Genomic DNA, 25569 nt, shown 5'->3' on the forward strand with positions numbered 1-25569 from the left:
CTTGCTGCCGAATCTCCAAAATACAGACAGGCTCAGCTTACAGAACGTAGAGGTTTGCCTCCTCCCCAAACCTGAGTACAGGTTTCCTTAGTGCCACCTGGGCTCACCCAAACTGTAAGTGAGCAGACTGGAAGCAGCATACCAACCAAACCATTATCCACTACTCCGTTATTCAAAAACAGTGTTCAGAAACAAGTTTTCAACCAAACCATTTCACTTCTGTGCTCTGTTCCCCATTTTGTTTCCTTTTCACCTTTCCAGGCATGAAGGGTGCACTCAGGAGTGCAGAGAAATTCTCAGAGACTGGGAAAATTCCTAAGTCTTACTCTCCCACACCTGAGGGGATTGGTCTGCCACCGGCAATTAGGGTCACATCTCGGTCACCAAAAACCGTTACAGAACAGACTGGGGGCAGGGTGATGAGAGATATAAAAGACCCCCCTTTTCTCTGGGGCTTCCTCTCTGGGGCTTCAAGGTGAATACTAGGTTCACCTTGCCCGCTGCCAGAGGAAAGACATCCCTCAATTCCAGAGATTGGTGAAAAGGAAAGGAATTATTTATTTAAAAATTATACAGACTAAAGTTCTTTAGAATACCCACAAACACAGTCCTTCCTTCTCCCTCTGCCCAGTCTGGAGTACTGTATCTCAGGAAAGAGATGGGAGTCTGCGATTCAGGCTCCTGGCACCACTCACATGGCAAAAAGGGAGCACTTCCAAAGCTGCCTGGTCCCCAGAAAGATACCAAATGGCTGCCACACCTGGGTTTAAATCTCAGTGCCAATCTTCCTCTGCAGCCTCATTCCTGGCTCCTCCCATAGTTGGTCACAGCTGCCAGCATTCTAGGCAGGCGTGGCCCTGTGGTGTGGAGCCAATCATCTCCAAGCTCTTCGGGACCCCATTACAAATCCCTATTTGGGACCCCCTCTTGGCTGCACTCTATTACAACATTGTCCCACAAAAGTATTTGGCATAAGGTGGTATTTAGTAGTAGATGGATAAATGTCGTTAAGTGTCCTCCTGATAGACACTACTACTCTTTTAAATTAACCTTATATCCCAACATTCCCTTAAAGTCCCCTCTATTCCCTGAAGCATCAAACTCTTATTCAATTTTCAATACTAGCTACAATTCCACATGACATTGTCTAGAACAATGCTCCAGTACACCCTGGCTGTATTAGCTTTCCATTGCTGTGTAACAAATCACGCAAACTAGATGGGTTAAAACATTATATATTTATCTCATTATTTGTGTGGGTCAGGGTGTTTACACATGGCTTACTTAGTTGGGTCCTCTTACTTCAGGGTCTCTCACAAAACTGCAATCAAGGTATTGGTTCGTGCTGCAGGTTCAACTACGAAAGGATCTATTTCCAAGCTCACATGGGTGTTCGCAGAATTCAGTTCCTCACAATTGTTTGGACTGAGGGCCTCAGTTCCTTGCCATGTGATCCTCTAGGTAAGGGTACAACATAACAGCTTGTTTTATCAGAGCCAGAAACAGAGCATCTGCTAGTAAGACAGAAGTTACAGTAGAATATAATTATGGAAGTGGCATTCCATCACCTTTGAACCTTTTCTGTATGCTAAGAAGGTTAGAAGAAAGTCACAAATTCCGCCCACATTAAAGGGGAGTAGATTCTACAATGGCATGAATACCAGGAATTGGGGATCACTGGGGACCCATTACACTCACTACCCTCTGGGAACTCCAAAAGCACTTGTAATTAAGACCATATTACCACTTAATAGCATCATTGTGGGTTTAATCTGCCAATAAGCCCAGCACATTTATATCTTTTATTTTGATATCACAATCTCAGTCAAGGCACATATGTTAGTTTCCATATACATTTGAATTAAATCAAAGTGACTGGTTGGTACGCTGGAGCTGGCTTCTTCCTGTTTGCAAAAGCCAGTGGTTAGGTTTTCAGAACTTTTAGGAGCCAGTTGACATCACATTGGTAGTTTGAAATTGGCCATCATGGGAGTATTTATTCCATGGAAACTGGTCAACTCTACCATCAAGGCTTCGAATACCCTCCAAGAGTCAGGTGTTAACATTTACCAGTATACCACTGGTTGTCACAAATCTGTCACTTGGTGATGTTGAAAACATGATTTTCTCTAATGTAAATGTGAGTTGAACACCCAAGGCTGTTGTAGAGCTTTATTGCTATTATATTGATGAAAGTGATTTGGAAACTACAAAACAGCATACAAAGATAAGATATGGTATCATCACTACAAAATTCAGAATCAAAAGTATTCGAGAAGGAAGAGCACTGCAATGCCTGAGACATTTTACATTACATTATAAAACATAAATACCCAGATATAAAGTTCTAAAAAGCTGTTGACTTCTTTGGTGTGGCTAATGCAAATAAGAGGAGATATGCCAAAGGTGAAAATGCAGTTTAATTTAGAATGACTCCCCTTAATATTCTCCATTGTATTTCTTTTTTTTTAGATTTCATTTTTAGAGAGAGGAGCAGAAAGAGAGAGAGAGAGAGAGAGAGAACATCAATATGTGAAAGAAACATTGATCTGTTGCCTCTCACACGTGCCTCAACCAAGGACCAGCCTGAAACCAGGCCTGTGCCCTGATGGGGAATCAATGGGCAACCCTTCACTTGGTGGGATAATACTCAAACAATGGATCCATGCTAGCCAGGGCTCTCATTGTATTTCCACTTATTAGACACAGGGGAAAGAAAAGTAATAGATAAAGTGAAGCTGGTAAGAGAGAATGAGAAACTCAGAATATAATGAATTTAGTAATGGTATTTCCTAGGACAAATTAAATATTTAACAACAGACATAAAGTTAAAAGAAAAGATAGGCAATGCACTTAATGAATGGAAATGGACAATGACACTTATAACCAATGTGGTTGACCATTGTCCTGCGAAAATATGCTATCTTAATTTTCTTACTCATTTTCATTAGCAATTAAATATTCAGTAAGCAAAGAATTTATGTGCTGTTTGCAAATTTTATGTGGTTCCTGAACACTTTTACTTTCAATTTTTGAGTATTTAAGTAGATGATAGCCCCTTTGAAGATTTTTGTATTTCTTTTTTCTTTTGAGGCTTTTTATTAGTGTTTTTGAGCTCTACTTTTGTATTCTCTTTTTCTATCATGATTTCAATTTGTAGTCTTTCTGTCAGCTAGAGAATTTAAAAAGTAATTGTTTTGAATGTGTATGAAATAGAAAGTAAGTGTAAAAACATCACAAATTAAATTTTTCTGGTATTTTTCTTTCAAAAATTATCTGTTAAAGTTAAAGACAACAAATATATGAATTATAATTAATAACTCAAGTTTACAATTATAAAATTTTAATTTAATTTTTGAAAAATTTAATGAAACCTATGGAATATTTTTATGAAAATTAAACTATTTGCAATGTCCATTTTACTACTAATGTAAAGAGTCTGTATCACACTTCATGCATGTTATATCTATATCTACACATATACAAATTTAAGAATAATAAAAACATTTTAGTATAGTAAAATGTACCTCAGCTACTATGTTCAACTATTGAAATTTCACCCTAATTTGTGAGCATCTCTGGTGTCCTGAGAGAAGAAAATGGATACTTGATACTAGGAAAGATATTTCATTAGGCCAAAAGCTATTGCATCCACAATGAGAAAAAGAATCTGTCAAGTTAATTATTTTGGTTATTTAAAAATCTGTTTCTATATTCAAATCTTACCAACATTCCCAAGCAAGGTCTTTCTCCTATGTCAACAGCACCCTAAACCATAAACCTTTATGGCTACTGTATTCAGTTGCCCCGTGTATTGTGGGCATAGGTGAAGAGATGTGGAGTATTCCCCTGGGGTCTAACTGGTGTTATTTCCAGGAGTGGGTGTTTATGAGTCACACTATGCCAACAATATGCACTGGATTTTGAGTGAAAGGGGTGCCCATGTATTATTTAATAAATGTATCATGGACTGTGTTTGTGACACGCAGGGTCCAGGGCAGGGCCTTACTGTGGCCTAAGGTACCAGATGTAGAGTTCATGGAATTGTTATTTTGGACTGTAATCTCTTCTCCTCCTCCTCTTCCTTTTCCTACTCCTCCTTCTTCCCCACTCTTACTCCTTTTGCAATATTTTCATTTACTTATTTATTTACAATATTTTATTGATTATGCTATTACAGTTGTCCTAATTTTTCCCCCTGTGCCCCCCTGCACCCAGTACCCCTCAAACCCTCTGGTAATTCCCCACCATGGTTCTTATCCATGGGTCACGCATATAAATTCCTTGGCTACTCCATTCCTATACTGTTCTTAACATCCCCCTGTCTATTCTGTACTTACCAATTCATACTTCTTAATCCCTCCATCTTTTCTCCCACTTGCCCTTTTCCCTCTCCCAAATGATAACACTCCAAATAACCTCCAGATTTATGATTCTGTTGCTTTTCTGCTTGTTTGCTTGGTTTGTTTTTTTAGATTCAATTCTTGATAGTTATGGACTTATTGCCATTTTAATGTTCATAGCTTTAATCTTCTTTTTTCTAAGTCCCCTTAACATTTTATAGAATAATGGCTTGGTGATTATGAATACCTTTAGCTTTGCCTTGTCTGGGAAGTACTTTATCTGCCCTTCAATTTTAAATGATAGCTTTGCCGGATAGAGTAATCTTGGCTGTAGGTCCCTGCTTTTCATTACTATGAATGCTTCTTGTCACTCCCTTCTAGCCTGCAAAGTTTCTTTTGAGAAATCAGCTGACAGTCTTATGGGAACTCCTTTGTAGATAATTGCCTGTTTTTCTTTTGCTTTTAAAAATCTCGCTTATCTTTAACCTTTGGCATTTTAGTTATGATGTGTCTTGGTGTGGAACTCTGCATCCATTTTGTTTGGGACTCTCTGTGCTTCCTGCACTTGCATGTCTAATTCCTTTACCAAATTAGGAAAGTTTTCTTTCATTATTTTTTCAAATAAGTTTTCAATTTCTTGCTCTTTCTCTTCTCCTTCCAGCACCCCTATGATTCAAATGTTGGTATGTTTGATGTTTTCCCAGAGGCTACTTACCCTATCCTCAGTTTTCTTGATTCTTTTTTCTTCTTGCTGTTCTGAATTTTGAATTTTTTTTTCCTTATGTTCCACATCATTGATTTGGTTTTTGGCTTCATGCAGTCCACTGTTGATTCCCTGTAATTTTTTCTCTATTTCACTTAGTGTAATCTTTATTTCTTCTTGGGTCTTTTTTATGCTGTTAAAGTACCCAGTGAATTCCTTGAGCATCCTAATAACCACTGTTGAACTCTACATCTGATAGATTGCTTATTTCCATTCTGTTTAGGTTTTTTTCTGGAGTTTTTTCCATTCTTACATTTGGGCCATATTTTTCTCTCTCCTCTTTTTGGCAGCCTCCCTGTATTTGTTCCCATGTGTTAGGTAGAGCTTCTTTGACTCCCTGTCTTAGTAGCATGACCTAATGTAGAAACGTGCATCTGTAAGTTGGATGGGGCAGAGCCTTAGGTATTCACCAGGGCGGGACAACCCATGTGAACCAGGTTGATGGAGTCTCAGATATGGTGTTGCTGCTCTGTGGCTTTCTTTGTTTGGGGAAGGGCTCAGAAAAGAAACAATGGCTGCTGCCTGACCTCTGGAGTTTTATTTGGGAGAATGCTTTCCTCCGGCACTTGCCCTGATGTCAGATACTTCAGTTTGTTCCCATATGCCCCTGGTTTGCTTCCAGGTGCTACCCCAGTGCTGGAGCCCAGAGGAAGTGAGTCTGCATAAGTCCTAAGACTGTTTTCTGGGCTCTTTTTTTTTGTAATAACATTTCCTTTAATGTAATCATGTTTCTGGTTTCTACAATTTTATATCAGTATTTTCTTCCTCAACTGCTTTTCTAAGCTAAGATAATGTCCCTTTAATATCATTAAATGTTATCTAACCAATCAAAATATGGCATTGTTTTAGGATACATCTGTAGTTTTATCACAAAATCATTCTTTTGGCATTAGTTGGTTACAGTGATAGTGAGATAACGAGATAGTGAGATAGTGAGTGACATAACGGTTCTAAGTAGCAGTTTCATTCCTTGCTTCCTGACCCAAAATTGAAGTTACTTCATATCCATTACGTACCAGTTATCTGCAATGATCAATGCTGCAAATCCTGACGCATATACCATTTAAGGAGCTGATACTAAGGGATTGGAGTAAATGTTGATAAGACTACAAAAGTTCCTTTATGTGACTTTGTTTCTTTCCTCAAATTACTTTGCTTTAAAAGAATCAAATGACTAAGAGCTAGTATGAATAGCATCCAGGGAATATTACACTTAGCTCTTGTTAAAAAGCAACACCTGTGCAAGTGTTACACCACAGGCAAAAGGAATGCTCACTCCAGTTTTAAACTCCTGCATTAGAGTCTCTTAAAAAAAATAAAAGCATTCTATGAAGTTCTTCTAGATGGTGTCATTGCTGTACATTTGTTGGTGGGTCACTTTCTGTGCGGTGTTTGCTTTGAAGAGATCTTCTGATATATCTCCAATATTCCTTTCTTATAGTGTCCTTTTCTTTAGCTAGGACCTCACATAACTCCAATGCTTTACTAAGAATGTCCTCCTTGTTGTCACATTGGTTTTCTAGCATATCTTCACAGATATCCACAAGAAGGGCAATTAGGTAGGGGGAACTGTGACTTGGTTGCAAATCAAGTAATTGATTTAATAGATTGGGATATTTGGAAAGACCATGATCTTGCAAAATCTCTTTCAAATAGTTCCATGCACTTTCATTATATGCTACTAGTCTGATCATTTCCAAAGTGTACTGGACTTCTCTTTCCAATACAGCATGATCATTGTAGCCAGTGGTGTTAGAAATTACAAAGTATCTTTGGTTCCAGACAGAATTATTTCTCACATCCTCTTTAAGAAGTTGGTCTACATACTGCAGCTCATTATCCCAAAGTTTAAATTCTTGAATAACCCACTGTCCATGTTGCCAGGCATGATAATTTTTTGCATCCTGATTAAGAATATCAGCAGTAAACTCAAGCTCCTGAGATGGATCTTTCAGCCATTCCACTAACACTCCAGGAATTCCAAGTCAAAGATGGGAGGAAAAAATGAAACACTAGTTTATCAGGCTACAGACAAACACTTCCATGAGAAAAACTCAGGATCCAGTATAGTCCACAGGTGAAATATAAGATTTTAAAGACAGTTAAGCTATCTAGAATTTAATATCTATAATTGGACATTATGGTTTCTATTGAAACAACTTTTTCCCCTCTCAAATCATCCTCATTTTATCAAATATAGCCAAATTAAGATTAATTTAACATATAAATCAATGTTTAATAAATTTGGCCTGTTATTTGCATAAGTACAACAAGAATAGTCTTTTATCATGCAGGCTCTTTTAAATGCTTTGTTGGAATTTTGTAAGACTCTCCAGATTGAACTTTAGCCTCTCAGGGCTAAAAAGCTAAGCCATATACTTGCCAACACTATTTGCCTGCAATACCTATCGATTTGGGTGAATTCCTCAGATTCTTGAGATTCCTCAAAATGTCTCCACATTCTTCCTTTGCCATCTCCCAGGAAAGCAATTTTTTTCCTTCCCTGGAAAGACTGCTGTGAACCATAGTAACAGCCATTTCTCCAAGGGGTTCTGATCGACTTCCAAAGTCAATCTTAATTCCTTAAAGCTTTCTGGTGACATCCAGAGTCTATGTATGTCTCTCTCAATCATGACATTCCAGTCAAAGTCTTGGTAATAAACCAATTTTCAATTGTGTCCTGTTATAAAAATAACATATTTCTACCAAATTTATGCAAATAACCATATTGTCATGAAAATAATACTCATTCAGAGTCTTCAAACTTCCACAAGGATCAGGTAGAGAGAAAAATATAAATGTTTCCGTATTGCTTACAAAGGTATAATTTACCAAATTGCTCTAAGTCATAGGTAGTTTTAGAGAAAATAAGGTTCCTTATATCTGGAGAAAAAAAACAGGTTAAAAATTAATAGTATTTTTAACAAAAAGCTATAAAAATTATCAACCTTATTTCATTCAGTCCCTCACATGTAATTCCTATTTATCTTGATCCTTAGCCAGTAGTTTTTGGATCCAGTTGTTCCTGAGAGCTTTATAAATCTTCATCCAGTTTAAAGGTATGATCTTAAAGTTTATTTTTAGAAAACTTTGTTTTAGAGTAAGTTGGAATCCTTTTATGGATCTTTCTGAAGTTGAAACATTCATGCAAAGGCATCATAATAAAATAGTGACTGTAAATAACAAAAAGCCCACAACACCTTAAAATGACATGATTATAGATCTGACTATAATGCAGTCAACAAAATACTTTGCTTTTCTCTAACATAACATTTAAAAATAACAGGGATTACACATGACTTATTGTGTCAGGACATTGTAGACTTCTGGAGATTTTAACATAGTCCCCAATATATAATACCCATTGAATAATAAGATTATATACATACAAATATAACACAACTATTTCCTTAGTTGATGAAATTTCCCTGTGCAACTCAAACATATCAAAGGGGCCTAATTAGTTAAAAAAAAAATTCCTTTGAGAGTTTGAGGGACTTCCGCCAAGATGGAGGCATAGGTGGAGATGCTGTGCTTTCTCACACAACCAAGTTTAGAGACAACTAAATGTTAGCAACAGAAAACACAGCCAGAACACAGAAAATTGAACTTTTTGGAAGTCTGATAACAATAAATTCTTCAGCCTGACCGGTAAGAGGGGCGAAACCAGCAGCTGGCGGGCGGGGTTGCACAGGAAAACTCGGTCAGACGAACTCAGGTGCGCGGAACCCAGGCACAGGGTTGGACCTAGTGAGTGACCCAGCGAACAACCGCGGGGAAACACCAAGGGAGCAGGGCTGCGGGTTGACTGTGGTCACGCATTCATGCGCAGATAGACAAGCAAGAAAGTGGGCGATTAGACGGGACCCAGCAGGACCCACTGCCAGCAGCAGCAGAGGGCGCCACCATTTCCTTGATCTGACCATGCCCCCACATACAGCATCACAACCCAGCGACCTGGGAGTCCAAGGCTCGGCTCCTCATTCTTAATGGGCATGAACAGACTAAAAATGGCTCAAGAAGATATCAAAGCCCCAGAGCCCATAAATCTAAGTGATGAAGAAATAGCAAAACTCTCAGATGCACAGTTTAAAACACTGGTGATCAGGATCCTCACAGAACTGGTTGATTATAGCCGCAAATTAGAGAAACATATGAAGGCGAAACTAATTGAAATGAATGGAATTGCACAGGAAACCAATAGCGATGAAAAGGAAACTGGGACTCAAATCAATGGAGTGGACCAGAAGAAAGCAAATAATGGCCAAACAGAAAAGAGTGAAGAAGCAAGAATTCAAAAAAATGAGGACAGGCTTAGGAACCTCCAGGACATCTTTAAACGCTCCAACATCCAAATTATAGGGGTACCAGAAGGGGGAAAGGAACAGCCATCAGTGGAAAACTTATTTGAACAAATAATAAAGGAGAATTTCCCCAATCTGGCAAAGGAAATAGACTTCCAGGAAATCCAGGAAGCCCAGAGAGTCCCAAAGAAGTTGGACCCAAGAAGAAACACACCAAGGCACATCATCATTACATTAGCCAAGATTAAAATGAAGGAGAGAATCCTAGAAGCAGCAAGAGCTAAGGGGACAGTCACCTACAAAGGAGTCCCCATCAGACTGTCAGCAGATTTCTCAAAAGAGATCTTACAGGCAAGAAGGGGCTGGAAAGAGGTATTCCAAGTCATGAAATCCAAAGACTTACATCCAAGATTGATCTATCCAGCAAGGCTTTCATTTAGAATGGAAGGACAGATAAAGTGCTTCTCAAATAAGATCAAATTCAAGGAGTTCATCATCACCAAGCCCTTATTATATGAAATGTTAAAGGGACTTATCTAAGAAAAAGAAGTTAAAAAAAACATGAACAGTGGAAGGACAGCAAACTCACAGTTATTAACAACCACACCTAAAACAAAAGCAAACTAAAAGGACTGCTAGATCAGGAGTGGAAACATAGAAATGAAGATCTCAAGGAGGGTTAGCAACAGGGGAGTGAGAGGAGGAGAAGGGGGAAGAAGGTACAGAAAATAAGTAGCATAGACAGTAGGTAGAAAATAGATGGGGGGCAAGAATAATATGGGAAATATAGAATCTAAAGAACTTGAGACACATGGTCATAAACTAAAGGGGGGATAATGGTGGGGACGGGGGTAGGGTGGAGGGGAATGAAGGGGGGAATAGAACAACTGTAATGGCATAATCAATAAAAAAATAAATTAAAAAAATAAAGAGTTGTCTAAGTTTTGTTCATGGCTTATTCTCTTGTACTCTTCTTGTTTGAGAAAGATAATAACTGGAATAATTGGAGCAATAAACTCATTATTGGCCTGTTGTATCTCTTAGGATATCTTTATTTGGAACAGAAGAACAAAAGCTCTATTCTGGCATCTGAAAACAGGTTTTAGTTAGTCACTCAAGCTTCCATTCATTCTGAAAGCTGGGGAGGTAGTTGGAAACCAAGAATTCCTAGTACATCCACCCTCTCATTTTTTAAAAAAGGTTTTATTTCTTTGTTTTTAGAGAGAGAAGAAGGGAGGGAGAAATAGAGGGAGAGAAACATCGATCAGTTTCTTCTTACACACTCCTGAACCGGGGACTCGGCGGCAAACCAGGCATGTGTCCTGACCTGGAATCTCACTGGTGACCTTGGGACAATGCTCAACCAACTGAGCCATGCCAGTCATAGCTTCTTTTTATAAAGGTTTTATTTATCACCTTTCCGTTTTTAATAGGCCTGCCACAAACCAAAGCCCTGCCTTATTTTAGATAAGGAGAATTATGCTGTTAGGGTTTGTCTCTTCCACCACTCGTAGCCTGAACTCCCAACTTGAAAGAGACAAAAAAACTGAGAAAGTCCAAACACAATCCGTCTGGTATCCGGGAACTTGAGCTACTAAGTGTTTCATTTCCACCTACGTCCATTTCTGAGAGGGCGCAGCCCTATACTTGCATTATATTTTGTCTCCCCAGCCATGGCTGATTAGATTAGGAGAGAACACCTAAGCTGATCAGATTCCTTTGCTTGGTTATTTGCTTGACCTAGCCATTGAGTCAGTAACTGCCTGGAGGATACTACAGCTACAAGGTCAGGTAGACTCAGGAGTGGCAGCCAGTTTTTGTTGTATGCATACAACCACACTGAGAAATCTGGTCTCCAGAGATAAGCCATAACTGGAATGTGCCCGATGAAGCAGTATCACACAGCCCTTGAGAAGAGTAGTCCTCTTGACAACTTTGATGCTGTCTGCGCTTGTGTTGGGATCCATGAGATTTTCCTTCTGGCCCTCTGACACCCACTTTGTTCTACACTTAATTGGGATGGCTTCCTTTTGCTTGTAACCAAGAATCTCTGACTTGACAGCTTTTTAAAGCTCAGTTTTGGGATGCCACACCTCTACTTTTTCATATCTCTCTGCACCCACCTGTATGCTACAGGTCTCCTGTAACCTGTTTTAGGTTGTTTAGGAGCCAGGAAATTTTAGAAAGCAGAATAAATTTCCTTGCAGTGTCCTACTGAAGAGATGCCTGGATCCTTCTAGCCACAGAGAGTCAAGATGCTTAGAGGACTGCCTTCAAGACTCAACCTGCTCTTTAGCAGTTCTGGTGGATGGAGAAAGAAACCAGATGATCAGCCACCTGATGAATAATCTGTGTAATTTGATGCCATTTATTAATTTATAAATTTATCAAACTAACTTGTGAGTAAATATTGTAATAATGTTATTATATCTATCATGGTTCATTGTAGTTTCAGTACATTTTTGTAAATAAAGTATTAAACCTTGGTTGTAGGTTCCTAAACATTGGTTTTTCTATGAGTTTTGTACATACAGTTACAATGTTTTAAGTACACATGGACATTTAAAATTTTTTTCATTTATTTTCTTAATCTCAGGAATCTTAAACATCTGTGGAAAAAAGATTTTTGCAAAAACTATAATGAATTTTATTAAAGTGTCAAATTCCTGGACAGGCTATCTGCTAGAAAAGACCAGATTTTAAAACAATAATAGAAATTTGCAATGAAGAAAGTTATTGTTTAAAATTATAACCTTAAACCCTGGATGGTGTGGCTGAGTGGACTGAGCACAGGCCTGTGAACCAAAGGGTCACCAGTTCGATTCCCAGTCAAGGCACATGACTGGGTTGCAGGCCGGGTCCCCAGTAGGAGATGTGTAAGAGGCAATCACAGATTTATGTTTCTCTCCCTGTCTTTCTCTCCCTGTCTCCCTAAAAATAAATAAATAAATAAATAAAATCTTAAAAAAAAGAATTCATAGCCATTAAAAAAAAAAGTGTAACCTTAATACACTCAGTAAATTAAAATCTATAAACAAGATAAAATTCTCCTTCATACACTGATGTAATTAATGACACTGATAATACTTTTCTGGACAACACTCTTGGCTCCTCACCACATGTTGAAAATTTCCCGCTACAACACAGGACATTTCTTTTAAATTACCTTCTTGTTCTTAAAAAATGTAAGATTACTTTTTTGTGTTGGAATGGAGTTTTCTTCTTGGTTCCTTGTTGAAACTTTAACAAACAATATGGTATTGGGATTGTAACCAAAAGCAGGTCTGGCTGGCAGCCACTACAAAAGCTAATACTTGAGAGGCAGGTGCTAATGTACAGGAAAGTGGGTTATTTGCAGATGCTGGCCATCTGAAAGACAGGGAACTCGTGTCCCAAAATCCATCTCCTGGAAGATGGAGGACTCACGTCTCAAAGCCCATCTCCACCTCTTATTGGAGGCGGAGGTTTCTTTATAAGGAGGGACAGGGAACCAGAACAAAGAGATCAAGGGAGGGAGTTGTGAAGTTCTCTATGTGCAGACGAGCACAGTCCATTCCAATAAGGCAAGTGATGGTCCAGTGTGCATCATCCTGGATTCATGTCATTCTGGTTTTGCCTCATCCTGACTCCATGGTTGAAGGTCAGCAAATCTTCCGGAGCTGAGATACTTGAAGGTCTGGGTCTGTATCTTTTGAAGTTAGTTCCCAGGATTCTCATATAAACATGCTGTTCATCTATAAGCTACATATTAGTGAGAATCAGCACTTACAGAAACAAGGTCAAAGAATGGTGGGGTGGGTTACAATTTCCCACTGTTACAAGATCTCTATTTGAGGAAGCCTGTGCTGAGAAATTATTAAAACAAAGAGTTTTCAGCATGCACTCAGAATGTGCAGAAAACCTCCCTAGGGTAGATATTCATGAACATGCCTAATCTTCACATTTTATACAGAATCAGTTTACTGTTACTCAAAATTCACTAGTTACCAACTTAGCAAAAGTTTGTTGTGTCTACTGTGCACTCAGCATTATATGAAAGCATAAGATCAGGACTCTTCAAAAGACTACATATAAAATGCATGAAACTAGGAATTATACATTTCACTATAAACTCAACAAACAATTTTTATACCAAAGAATATAAGAATTACAAAAATTTGAAGTAGGAGAGATTCCTTTGTTAAGAATGGTGAAGTAGATAATTTTTTGTATTTGTAAACATCAGATAATTATAAGTACTTGGGTATCTGGTCATAGCACAAACAATGAACTTTTCAAGCAGTTTCCTTTTAAAATAACTTTCAAATTACAGTGAGTAAAAACCATACATTTATAAGTCACACTGTTTATAATAACTTAATCCTTATGAAATTGAAATAGACTAAATATAAATGTTGTCATTTATTTAATAGAAATCAGTTATTTTTATCCTTGGATAGTGAAAACTTACAAAATTTTATGAGTTTAACTATATATGACAGCCTAATTCTTATCTACTCTGAATAGTGAAGTCACAATACTGTTTTAGTTTCATACCTAAACAAAATGCAAAGCTTTTCAATTCACTCTGATATTTCTACAACCTATTTCACATCTAGCATTACTTCCCATCTTTCTCCCTCCTGTACATTTTATTTTAAAATAAATAAATAAAATCTTTTATATATGTGTGCATAATTATACATATATGAAGTAGGTATGCAATGGATGTGAGCGATATCTTACTGTGGCTTAGATGTGCATCTCCTTAGTGAATAGTGGTACCAACCATCTCATCAGGTGCCTGTATGCCATGTCTAGAGATGTATCTGGTCACATGTGGAAAATTGTAACAGTGGGAAACCATAACCCACTCCACCATTCTCTGACATTGTTTTTGTAAGATGGGGAGAAACGCTAGATGTGAAATAGGTTGTAGAAATATCAGAGTGAGTTGAAAAGTCTTGCATTTTGTTTAGATATGAAACTAAAACAGTATTGTGACTTTACTATTCAGAGTAGATAAGAATTAGGCTGTCTTACATAGTTAAACTCATAAAATTTTCTAATTTTCTACTTCTACTTAGCCTTATAAGTTTTTTTTCCTGAGAAGAACAGTATTTAAGAAGGTAATTAATCACTTCAATTTATTTAATTATTAATTTAATTAATTTTCTAATGATTCTTTTAAAGCTAATTTTTTTAGTTCTATACTTTAATGAAGAAAAATTAAAAAAAGAAATTGAGTTAACAATTTCATTTACAGTAATATCAAAAAGTAAAATAGTTATATAAAAACCAAATATACATTTTTTTTTAGTATAAATCACAATATAATAAACTTCTATACCTCAACCAAAACCCCCATAAAAATCCCAAGTATCCTGATTAAATAGTGGAAAAAGGACCTGAGCCACCATTTCTCTAGAGACGGCATACAGGCACATGACGAGATGGTTGGTGCCACTATTCACTAAGGAAATGCATATCTGAGCCACAGTAAGATATCACTCACATCCATTACATGCCTACTTCATATACGTATAATTATGCACATATATATAAAAGGTTTTATTTATTTATTTTTAAATAAGATGTACAGGAGGGAGAAAGATAGGGAGAGAAACATTGATCAGTTGCCTCTTGCACGTGCCCCAACTGGGGATGGACCTGCAACTCAGGCACGTGCCCTGACCAGAAATCGAACCTGCAACCTTTTCATTTGCGGGATGATGCCCAATCAAATGAGCCACACCAGTCAGGGATATATGGCTACTTAAAAAAAACCACAACCTAGAAAATAACAAGTGTTGGAAAAATGGGAATTATGTATCAGTTGCTGTTGGGAAGGTAAATGTTGTAACTGTCATGGAAAACACTAAGACAGATTCTTGAAAATTTAACACTGACCTACCACATGCTATGGAATGAATGTTGGTGTCCCTCTAAAATTCCTATGGTGAAATCTTCCAAAATACAATGGTGAGCTTTTGGGAGGTAATGAAGTCATGAGAGTGGATCCCTCGTGAGTAGGATACACCTGCAAATTGGAAGGTGGTCCTCATCCAAATGCAATCATGCTGGACCTGTGATTTCAGACATCAAGGTTCCAGAACTGTGAAACATACTTTCCTGTTGTTAATACGAAACTCAGTCTACTGACACTTTGTTATGGAAGCATGGACTGAAAACACAGCATATGGCCCTGGCCGGTGTAGCTCAGTGGATTGAGCGCGAGCCTGCGGACCACACGATAGCTGTTCGATTCCCAGTCAGGGCACATGCCTGGGTTGCAGGCCGGTTCCCTGCAGACCAGTTCCCAGCAGGGGACGCACAAAAGGCAACCATACATTGATGTTTCTCTCCCTCTCTCCTTCCCCCCCTTCCCCTCTAAAGATAAATAAATAATAAAATATTTTTAAAAAAAGATTAAAAAAAAAACACAGCATATGATCCCACAATTTTACTTGTGGCTACATATACAAAAAAACTGACAGCAGGATCTGGAGAAGATATCTGCACACCCACATTCACAGAAGCATTAATCACAATAGCCAAGCAGTATAAACAACCCAGTTGCCCAATGGCAGATGACTGCATGAACTGTGGTAAACCCATACTGTGAAATATTATTCAGCATTCAAAATAAGACATTTATCAAGTCATTGCTGCAACATGGACAACCCTTAAGGGCATTATGCTAAGTGAAATAAATGACTTGCAGAAAACACGAGTGCTGTATGATTCTATTTATGGGAAGTACCAAAAACAGTCAAATTACTACAAGTAGGAAGAAGAATGCTGTTTGTCAGAGGCTGGGGAAAGAAGAAAATAGGGAGGAAACAAGTGATTTTACATACACATGGCAATCAGTTGAATCTACACTCAAACAACAACAACAAAATGTAAGACAGTGTACCTCTGCTAAGCACAAATGATATCAAATAATATGTTATATGATACAATAAAAAAGAAACATAAGGAGTGCATATTGTATGTATTAGTAGACATGTATTTGTTATGGATCAATGAGACTTAAGCTGCACTTATCCTGAATTATTAAGTTCTATTCTATAAATATCATCGGGAGAACACAACAAATCTTCTATAAGAAAGAAATAAATGAACCAGAGTGAAGAAGGACTTATATTCAGACTTATATTCTTGTAAGTAGCAGCAGTTACATGCAGAAACACTTTCTGGAAGTGGAGTGGAGATCCATGGTAGAGGTGGACGTGCAGAAAGGTGGTTAGTAACATTTGCAACAAATAAGAGCTGGAGAACAACAGGATAGCACCAAGAGGGGGACAAGAGGGCCCAGATGCTCTCTAGATGAAGTCTGGATGGAAAGATGAGCAGCAACAGTCTTCATGTGTTCACTAACAATGCAATTCCAGAACTTCAGAAATTTTGCATAAATTACAGATGTTATAAATAACAGTGAAGAAGTCCTTAAAGTGAGAAATTAGCCAAGTTTCTTGTAAAATACAATTAAATATTTAAGTATTAATTCAGTATACCAATGGGGATGTGATAAATCTAGACAGGGCCAGCAATTATTAGAAGAGGGCAGTGATACCAAGAAATAAAAACTTGGTAAAACACAAAACTCAACAAATTAGGGATAGAAAAAAAGCAATGAATCTTATATAACAAACCATGACAAATCAATTTAATGCTATTTCTGCGATGAAGAAAATGACAAAATATTTATACATATATATGCATACATATTTACCAGGTATTAACTATTTCCAATTTAAATCCTATAATAAATCCAATTAACAAAAAGTAACATAGTATGAGGTACTAAATTAGGCAAAAAGAAGTAGAAGGAATAATGAAGGCTATATTTTCAAAATAGGCTTGTACATATCAAACAATGTCAATTCCCCAATTCAACCTTCCCACATATTAGAAATATTAGTCCAGAGCAAATTTTCTTGCTCCAAAATGGAGATAATATTTAGATCAGAAACAGAAAGTCCTTCATATATGAAGAATGGGCCCTGGCTGGTGTGGCTTAGTGGATTGAGCTCTGTCCAAAACTCGCTGGTTCGATTCCCAGGTCAGGGCACATGCCTGGGTTGTGGGCCAGGTCCCCAGCTGGGGGCATGTAAGAGGCAACTAATCAATGTTTCTCTCACATATCATTGACTCTTTTCCTCTCTTTCTCCATCTCTTCCTCTCTTTAAAATAAATAAATAAAAATCTTTTTTAAAAAAGGAATGGAACATGAAGATCTGTAGTTTTTTCAGAATTCCCAATCTGTGCTTAACTGAAGTTATGAGGATATTATAGACGGGTTGATAGAAACATTTTGCGTATCCATCCACTGCTTGCCAGCTTTTGTGCATAGGGACCAATGTCTTATGCAGATGCCACACTCTCTTCCAAGAACTACTGAATCGATAGTTCAGAGACAGAAAACAAAAAAATAGATATTTTAAGTTTGCCATAGGGCTTCATAAACAGTTATGCTCTAGAACAATATCTGACATGCTGTGAAGTGGGCAGAGCATCTGGAGAAAGAGCAGTTTAAACTCCTGATGCCACATCATGAAGACTTTTGTGTCCGAGTAAACAGAGCTTCAATCGCAGTCACCCAAGGGAGAGACTCTCAAGCAGCACACAAGGGAAAAGACAGCCAAGGCAAATCTTGACTTCTGGAGGAAAGTTATCCTCACCCAGGGAGAGAGGTCCCAGTAGTTCTCCAATGTTATGTGCCTGTACAAGGCACTTCAAGCTGGGTTCAGGTATTCCCACTCCTTCTGAGAGAGATCAATGGCCACGTCCTTGCATCGACATAAAGACTTCTCTGTGTCAAAGGATACAATCCATAGGGTAAAAATGCAACCTCCAAAAAATGGATGTGATAAGAATGACTTGAAGAATCTCCAGCCCTGGCTGGTGTGGCTCAGGGAATTCACTGAGTGCTGGCCTTCGAACAGAAAGGTCACTGGTGTGATTCCCAGCCGGGGCACATGCCTGGGTTACAGGCCAGGTCCCCATCTGAGGGTTAGCGAGAGGCAGCAAATGGATGGTTCCCTCCCTTCACCTCGCTATAAAAATAAATTTAAAAATCTTAAAAAAAAAAAGAATCTCCAACTGTCAGATATATTTCCAACCTCAGAAAGAGCTATTGCCGAATCCTCTTCTTTTTCTCTTCCTCCTTTTCTGAGCTTCTCCCTCAAGAAACAATAATCTTTAGCATTGAATGCTCCTTACTGTGACCTTGGCTCGGGCTCCACTTAGTTCTTTTTTAAGAAAGCAATTATGTGAACAAAGTATTGCACTAATTTCAGCGTAGTTTTGTCCATATAGCTGGTATTAATGTATATACATTATTCACTCAGACTTACAATTATATTCAAGGAGTATTTACTTAACCATTCAGATTTACACTTATGCCCAAGAAATTATATAGGCGTGATCCTTCCTCCTTTGAACTCATTTACTTTCTTTTTCATGTACCTTGCCGACCTACATAAAAGTCAGTTGTAACTCATTTAAATTCAGGTTTCCAGTGTGAAGTAGTGTATTGCTTAACTCTACAGAGCTGTAACCCCAAATGTGAGAAGGGGAGTGTCAGTATTTCCCAAGAGTAATGTCTTTAGCAATTAAGGTGTGGTAGCCCCAGTGCTAAAAAACCCTGTTCCAGTCAAACATGTTTCTCTTCTGCATTTTTCATTGTGCAATAAACTCTCTGATATATATTCTCTAATCCTTAAATGAAGAAAAAAAAAGCTAGACTGAAAAAGCAAAAACCACCATCCAAAACCAAATGTCTATAGCCTCTGAAAGTTCCTGCACATGAAGTATCAGTCACTGGATTTTCCTTCAACCCTGCCAAGTTCCACAGTCTCTGAGCAGGTTTCTCAACGGCAGATGAGAGTGTGGACAGGGAAATGTTACTAAGTAACACACAAGCATGCTTGTGTGGTGTACCTATCAAATGACACAGCCTTGAGCCTTACTCTGGTTCACAATCATTCCACAATATAATAAAAGAGCTTCAATATTATGTAGATGCAGGGAGGCAAAATGAAGAATTCCTAATCTTAATTGTTCATTTCAAAAGATCAGGTATTTTAACAAAGATATGATTATTTAGACCTATGAATTTTTCTTGTTAGTCTTACCTTTTTCCCAGAACACTTTTATGTTTAGGTATCATCTTTATGTATTCACAAATGAGTGAATTATTTCAGTCACTCACTCATGCAACAGTACCTATTTTGACATTGTATTAGGTCTTTTTTAAAAAACTATATTTTATTGATTATGCTATTACATTTGTCCCAATTTTTCCCCTTTTGCCCCCCTCCACCCAGTGCCCCCTACTCACTCAGGCAATCACCCCACCATTGTTCATGTCTGTGGGTCATACACATAAGTTCTTTGTCTGCTCCATTTCCTATACTGCACTTTACTCCCCTTGTACCCCTGCTCCAGCTATTCTCTAACTATGTATTTGTACTTCTTAATCCCCTCACATCTTCACCCATTCTCTCCCTCTCCCTTCCCATCTGGCAACCTTATGATAGCTAACTGCTTTTCTCTTGCTTTTAAGAGTCGCTTTATCTTTAACCTTTGGCCTTTTAATAATGATGTGTCTTGGAGTGGGCCTCTTTGCATCCATCATAATTGGGACTCTCTGAGCTTCCTGGACTTGCATGTCTTCCTGCACCAAATTAGAGAAGGTTTTTTTTTACTATTTTTTCAGAGAGATTTCCAATTTCTTGCTCTTTCTCTTTACCTTCTCTGATGCAAATGTTGGACCTCTTAAAGTTGTCCCAGAGGCTGTTTATACTATCTTTTTTTTAAAATTTTTTTTCTTCTTGCAGTTCTGCATGGTTTTTTGCTTCCTTACATTCCAAATAATTTATTTGGGGATACATTTGAGGACTTATCCTCAGCTTCATCTATTCTACTGTTGTTTCCCTGTAAGTTACTCTTTATTTCAATTAGCATATCCTTCATTTCTTTTTCTTTAAGCATACTTTATTGATTATGCTATTATAATTGTCTCATTTTTTCTCCCCTTTATTCCCCTCCACCCAGTAATCCCCCCAACTTACTTCATGTCTATGGGTCATACATATAAGTCCTTGCTACACGTCCTCTCCACCCCTGCTGTCCATCTCTGCTCCTCCTACCAGTCTGGATGAATGTTTCTTTAACTCTTTGGTTATCAAACTTTCAAACAATTTGATTTTTCTGGCAGTTCTGGTTATTTTTTGTTGTTGTCCTTCTTTTGGTTGTGCAAGTAGGCAAAGTATAGCTACCTATACCTCCATCTTGGCCAGAAGTAAGTCCTCATATCCTTCATTTCTGACTCATCTTTATATGTTGCTGAAGTCATCACTAAGTTCCTTGAGCATCCTTATAAATAGTGTTTTGAACTCTGCATCTGATAGATTGCTTATCTTCATTTCATTCAGCTCTTTTTCTGGAGTTTTGATCTATTCTTTCATTTGAGCCATATTTCTTTGTCTCCTCGTTTTGGTAGTATCCCTGTGTTTGTTCTATGTAGTGGGTAGATCTGCTTTGACTCTGTGTCTTGGTAGTGTGGCCTAATGTAATAGGTATCCTGTAGGTTCCAGTGACACAGCCTCTATCACCCCCTGTTACCCAATCTTGGTATTTGAGGTTCACCCTTTATGTGGGATGAGTATACCTTCCTCTTGTAGTTGTGCCTTGATTGCTGTTGGTAGATCAATGGGAGGGATTTACCCAGGCCAGTCAGCTGCAAGGACTGGCTGTGACCACTGACCACCGACTTCTGCCCTCTGAGGAGGATCAGCTGTGTAGGGGCAGGGTGGTGGGGCTCCAACATAGTCTGTAGCTGTCCACTGGGTGTGTTGGCCCTGAGGTTTCCCAGGTGGTACAGGCCAACGTCAGCCCCCACCTGTGTTTTGTCCAGAGCATTCTGCCTGAGCTGTAAAGCAATCTGAGATGGCTGCCACTTGTACTGGGCTTGGAGATTCTCAGGTGAAGCCAAGCTGTGACTCTAATCTGGCTGCCACTGGGGCTCAATGAAGCCAGCTCTTCCTTGTTTGATAGGAGTTGAGAGCCAAGATCAGCCATTCTTATGGAAAAGTAGCTTGGGTGGGTTCATAAGCTGGGTGAGGTAGAGCCTCTGTGGATCTCCAAGGTGGGTCATACAGGTAAATGGAGTCTCAGATATGGCACCAGCTTCCCAGCTCTGTGGGGGGAGGGCTCAGCAGAGGGACAATGGCCTCTGCTTGTCCTGATGCCAGATGCTTCAGTCTCTCCCTGTATGCCACTGGTGCCCTTCAAGTTGCCACCCCGGTGCTGGAGCTCAGAGGGAGTGAGTCTTAGTAAGTGGGTCTGTGTGTAGGTTCCCCAAGAGGAACTGCTTGGAGCTCAGAAGCCTCCTCCATTGACTCAATCCCCACTGGTTTTCCTAGCCAGAAGTTGTGGTGACTTATCTTCTTGCACTGGAATCTTGAGCTGGGGAGACTGGTGTGGGTCTGGGACTCCTCACTGCTGAGATATCCCTCCTGAATTTTTACCTACATGGGTGTGGGGCCAGCCTGTTCCACATCCTTGCCCTTCCTATCAGTCTGGATGGATGTGGTTTCCTCAATTCTGAGTTGTCAGACTTCCATTCAACTTGATTTCTGATGTTTCTGAGTGACAGTTGTTTTATATTTTAGTTGTAATTTTGACATGGTTGTGTGAAGAGGCAAGCCATTTCAGCCTACATTGCCATCTTGACTGGAAGCCTTACATATTATTATTTCTGTCATGTCTTAAGTATTAAAATAGAAGCTCTTCTATTGCTATTGTGAAGTTTTCATAAAAATGAAAAAGTATAGAGATCAAAACCAGCAATTCTTTGAATTATTTATTATTGCTGTATTTTATTTTTAAGATAAGGCTAGAATGTAAGCTTTTATTTAATATGACTTTGGGTACAAAACAGATATTTCCCAACTGTTAAGGAAGATGGAAGTTTAAACACAAAGAACTAAATAATACCTGTTGAAAATTACAATAGGTTATAGAAGAATTTAACAGAGTTCCCTTTTAAACAAGAAGCTTTGGGTTTGACTTCAGTCCAGTTTCCACACATTTAAAAAAACATAGTATTGTCTAAAGTGACCCATGCCTGTTATTCAGTTTTGTACATTCACCCCCTATTCTATGTCTAGGATAACTTCTTCCTGGCAAAGTTAATATGCCTAAAATATATTAATGCAGCTCTGCCAAAATTATTAATTTTAATATTGCCTCTACTTCATTCTTTCTCCTTTTCTGGAACTATGATTCAAACCATATAGACCTTTTTTTTCTTTAAAGATTATATTTGTCAATTTTTAGATAGAGAGGAAGGGAGGGAGAAAGAGAAGGAGAGAAACATCAAATGTGGTTGCCTCTCACAACCCCCTACAGGGAACCTGGCCCACAACCAAAGCACGTGCCCTGACTGGGAATCAAACCAGTGACCCTGATGTGGTCACTGGCCTGCAGTGTCCATGGCATTGTGGCTAAGACAAGACAGATTCACATGGACTACCAAGTCCTGTGGAGGAAAAGGCCACTCTCTCAAGAGGAAAGCATGTTGACCCTTGCCTTGACAGGATTTTCTTGCTTTTCTGGGCACATTACATTGATGATGGTCCTCATTTAATATGCACAGGTTCACTTTAGAACCTTGTACAGAAAACAGAGGAGAGGATGTTGCTAATTACATCAAAAAGGATATTTGCAAATGTAAAGGGAAAAGTGGCTGAACTGGTTACACTCATCTTTGGAAGGTTTAGCATAGATTTTAGGAATTTACTTTAAAGATACGCAGTAAACGTTTCCTGCCTCAATTCAGGGTGAGGGAATCTTAGCAAAAAGCAAGTCTCACTGTGGCCTAGGTACAATGCAGGCCTGATTCCCCATGGGAAAACCTATCTGTGGGTGTGGATCCTATGTACCTGACCTTGCTTTCCACTGGCCTTTCTGAGTGGGAGCTGGGCTCATGCCACACAGAATGGTCTCCTGTATTCCCCCCATTATTTTTAGTTAGGACCGCTATAGATCTCACAACTCTTGCTACTTGCTGGTCTCTCATATGACCCTGGGAAAATAATTTCAAATGTGGCAAAGTACACAGAGCATTATTATAATCAGTAAGCAACCAGTGGTTCCAAAGACCCACATTCTCAGATTAAGCCCCTGAGTCATTGTCAAGTAGTAAGGATCAAATAATAGATAACATTCAAAGAACTAGGAGGGCTCATTTAGAGTCAAGGTCAGATAGCTAAAGGGCCATAAAATTTTGGAGAAGAAAACTCATTTCAGGCTTGAACCCTTATCATTTAAATTGAGGGTATTAACAAAGCAGGTTTCACGGGATTGTATGCATTCTTTCTTAGGCCTGATTGCCCCTGGGGAACCTGCCCTTTCCAGCACAGGGCCACACCCACCTCCTGCATTGTTTCAGGCTTAGGTGAAGCAGGGGAAGTAAGGCAGTCAAGAGATTAGGAGACTTTTTGCAGACAGAATGAGGACTAAGGTTGTGTCAAAGTCAAGGGATGAGGGTCTATCACCCTCTTTCTCCATAGCCCTCCAAGTCCTTTCCTGAGGGCCCCCTCATGACCATTCCTGTCTTAGGTAGTCCTCCCTTGAGAAATCTTACCTGCCATTGGCTAACTGGTCATGCACTGAGGGCTAGGTAAGGTGAAGTAAAGTGGGCAGAGGCAGTGCTCCTGCAAGGGGTATAAGCTTTGTCACCTTAGTGGCTTAGGGTCTCAAGGTCTTTCACTCAACTTAGCCATGGGGGGTTACAGCTTCTGAAACCAGGCAGGGCGGTTCCCAACACAGCCCTCTGGTTTGCAGGCCAGCACTTAGTCCACTGAGCCATACCACCCAGGGCCGTGTAGACCCTTTTACTCTGTCTTCCACAGAGCATAATCTAGCTTTAATATTTGGTCTGCATTATATTCTGGGTAATTTCTTTAGCTATGTTTTCCAGAGCACTTATTATTTTTTCAGCTCGTTTTTTACTGATGTTTAACTCATACATTAAAAATGTCACCTGAACAATTACAGTCATACTTTGTTTTATTCTGCTTTACTTTATTGCAGTTCCCAGCTATTGCATTTATTTGCAAACTGAAGGCAAAACCCTCTACCAGCAAAAAGACTGACTCACTGAAGGCTCAGGATGATGGTTAGCATTTTTTGGTAACAAATTATTTTTAAATCAATGTATGTACTTTTCTAAAAAGATATAATGCATTGCACACTTCATAGACTACAGTATAGTGTAAAAACCTGGGGGGGGGTACAAAAGTAGATTTATAGTTGTCTGTATGGAAAATAATATGAGAGGACCCAAAAACCCCCCGGAATTTATTTATTAAAAATTGTGTATTTATTCTTACATGTTTAAACTTCAGTCACCTTCAAAGTATTCTCCATGTGATGCAATACACCTATTCAGACATTTTTTCCACTGCTCAACAGTTTCTGAACTCATCAAATTTGATGTCTTTTAGTACTTCTGTTGTTTTTTGTTTCACCTCTTCCACATGGGCAAAATGTTTCCCTTTGAGGACATTTTTTTTCATCCAGAGAAACAAAACAAGGTCACTGGGGGTGAGATCTGGTGAACAGAAAGGGTGAGGCACGAGGTCATGCTGTTTTGGGTCAAAAACTGCTGAACTCAGTGTGTTGTGGGCAGATGTGCTCACAAACCACCCATCATGAAATGACCAAATGGGCTGAATAAGTCTTTAAAAAAAATTCACTGAAGCCCAGTGCAGCCTCTCACAGCAACACCAGCTGGTGCACTGACACGGATGGGTTCCTAGAACACTCAACTATGGGGGAAGCCTGTGCTACGAGAGGCCTGGCCTCCAGAAGATAATTCTGTTTTTTGGAGATCCCCTCTTGTACAATAATTAAAAAATACAGAAGAAAAAACTCTATTTTGCCTAGTCACAACTTTAAACCTACTTTGGCCCCATCCTGTATAATTTTTATACATACTGGAAAACCAAACAATTTGTATGATTCATTTTGTTGTGATATTTTTTTATTGTTGTGGTCTGCAACCAACACTGCAATGTCTCCAAGATATGCTTGTACGTATTTCTTTTCTAGAGGTCTTATTGGTTCCTTTGCAAACTTGACTGGGCATTTTTTAACCCTCTTT

General features: G+C 38.7%; 1 protein-coding gene across 1 annotated transcript in view; it reads right to left on the minus strand.

Moving 5' to 3' along the window:
• Window positions 1–6389: 6389 nt before the first annotated feature.
• LOC119059390 (protein farnesyltransferase/geranylgeranyltransferase type-1 subunit alpha-like) overlaps window positions 6390–25569 on the minus strand; it is a 34030-nt gene continuing 14850 nt past the window's right edge. The window contains exon 2 of the mRNA XM_053664886.1: window positions 6390–7075. Coding sequence (XP_053520861.1) covers window positions 6456–7075 — 620 coding nt within the window. The 3' untranslated portion in view covers window positions 6390–6455. The remainder of the gene's footprint in view (window positions 7076–25569) is intronic.

The sequence above is a fragment of the Artibeus jamaicensis genome, unplaced genomic scaffold, assembly GCF_021234435.1.
Source record: "Artibeus jamaicensis isolate MK-2021 breed Jamaican fruit bat unplaced genomic scaffold, CSHL_Jam_final contig_387, whole genome shotgun sequence".
In the NCBI taxonomy this organism is placed as follows: domain Eukaryota; kingdom Metazoa; phylum Chordata; class Mammalia; order Chiroptera; family Phyllostomidae; genus Artibeus; species Artibeus jamaicensis.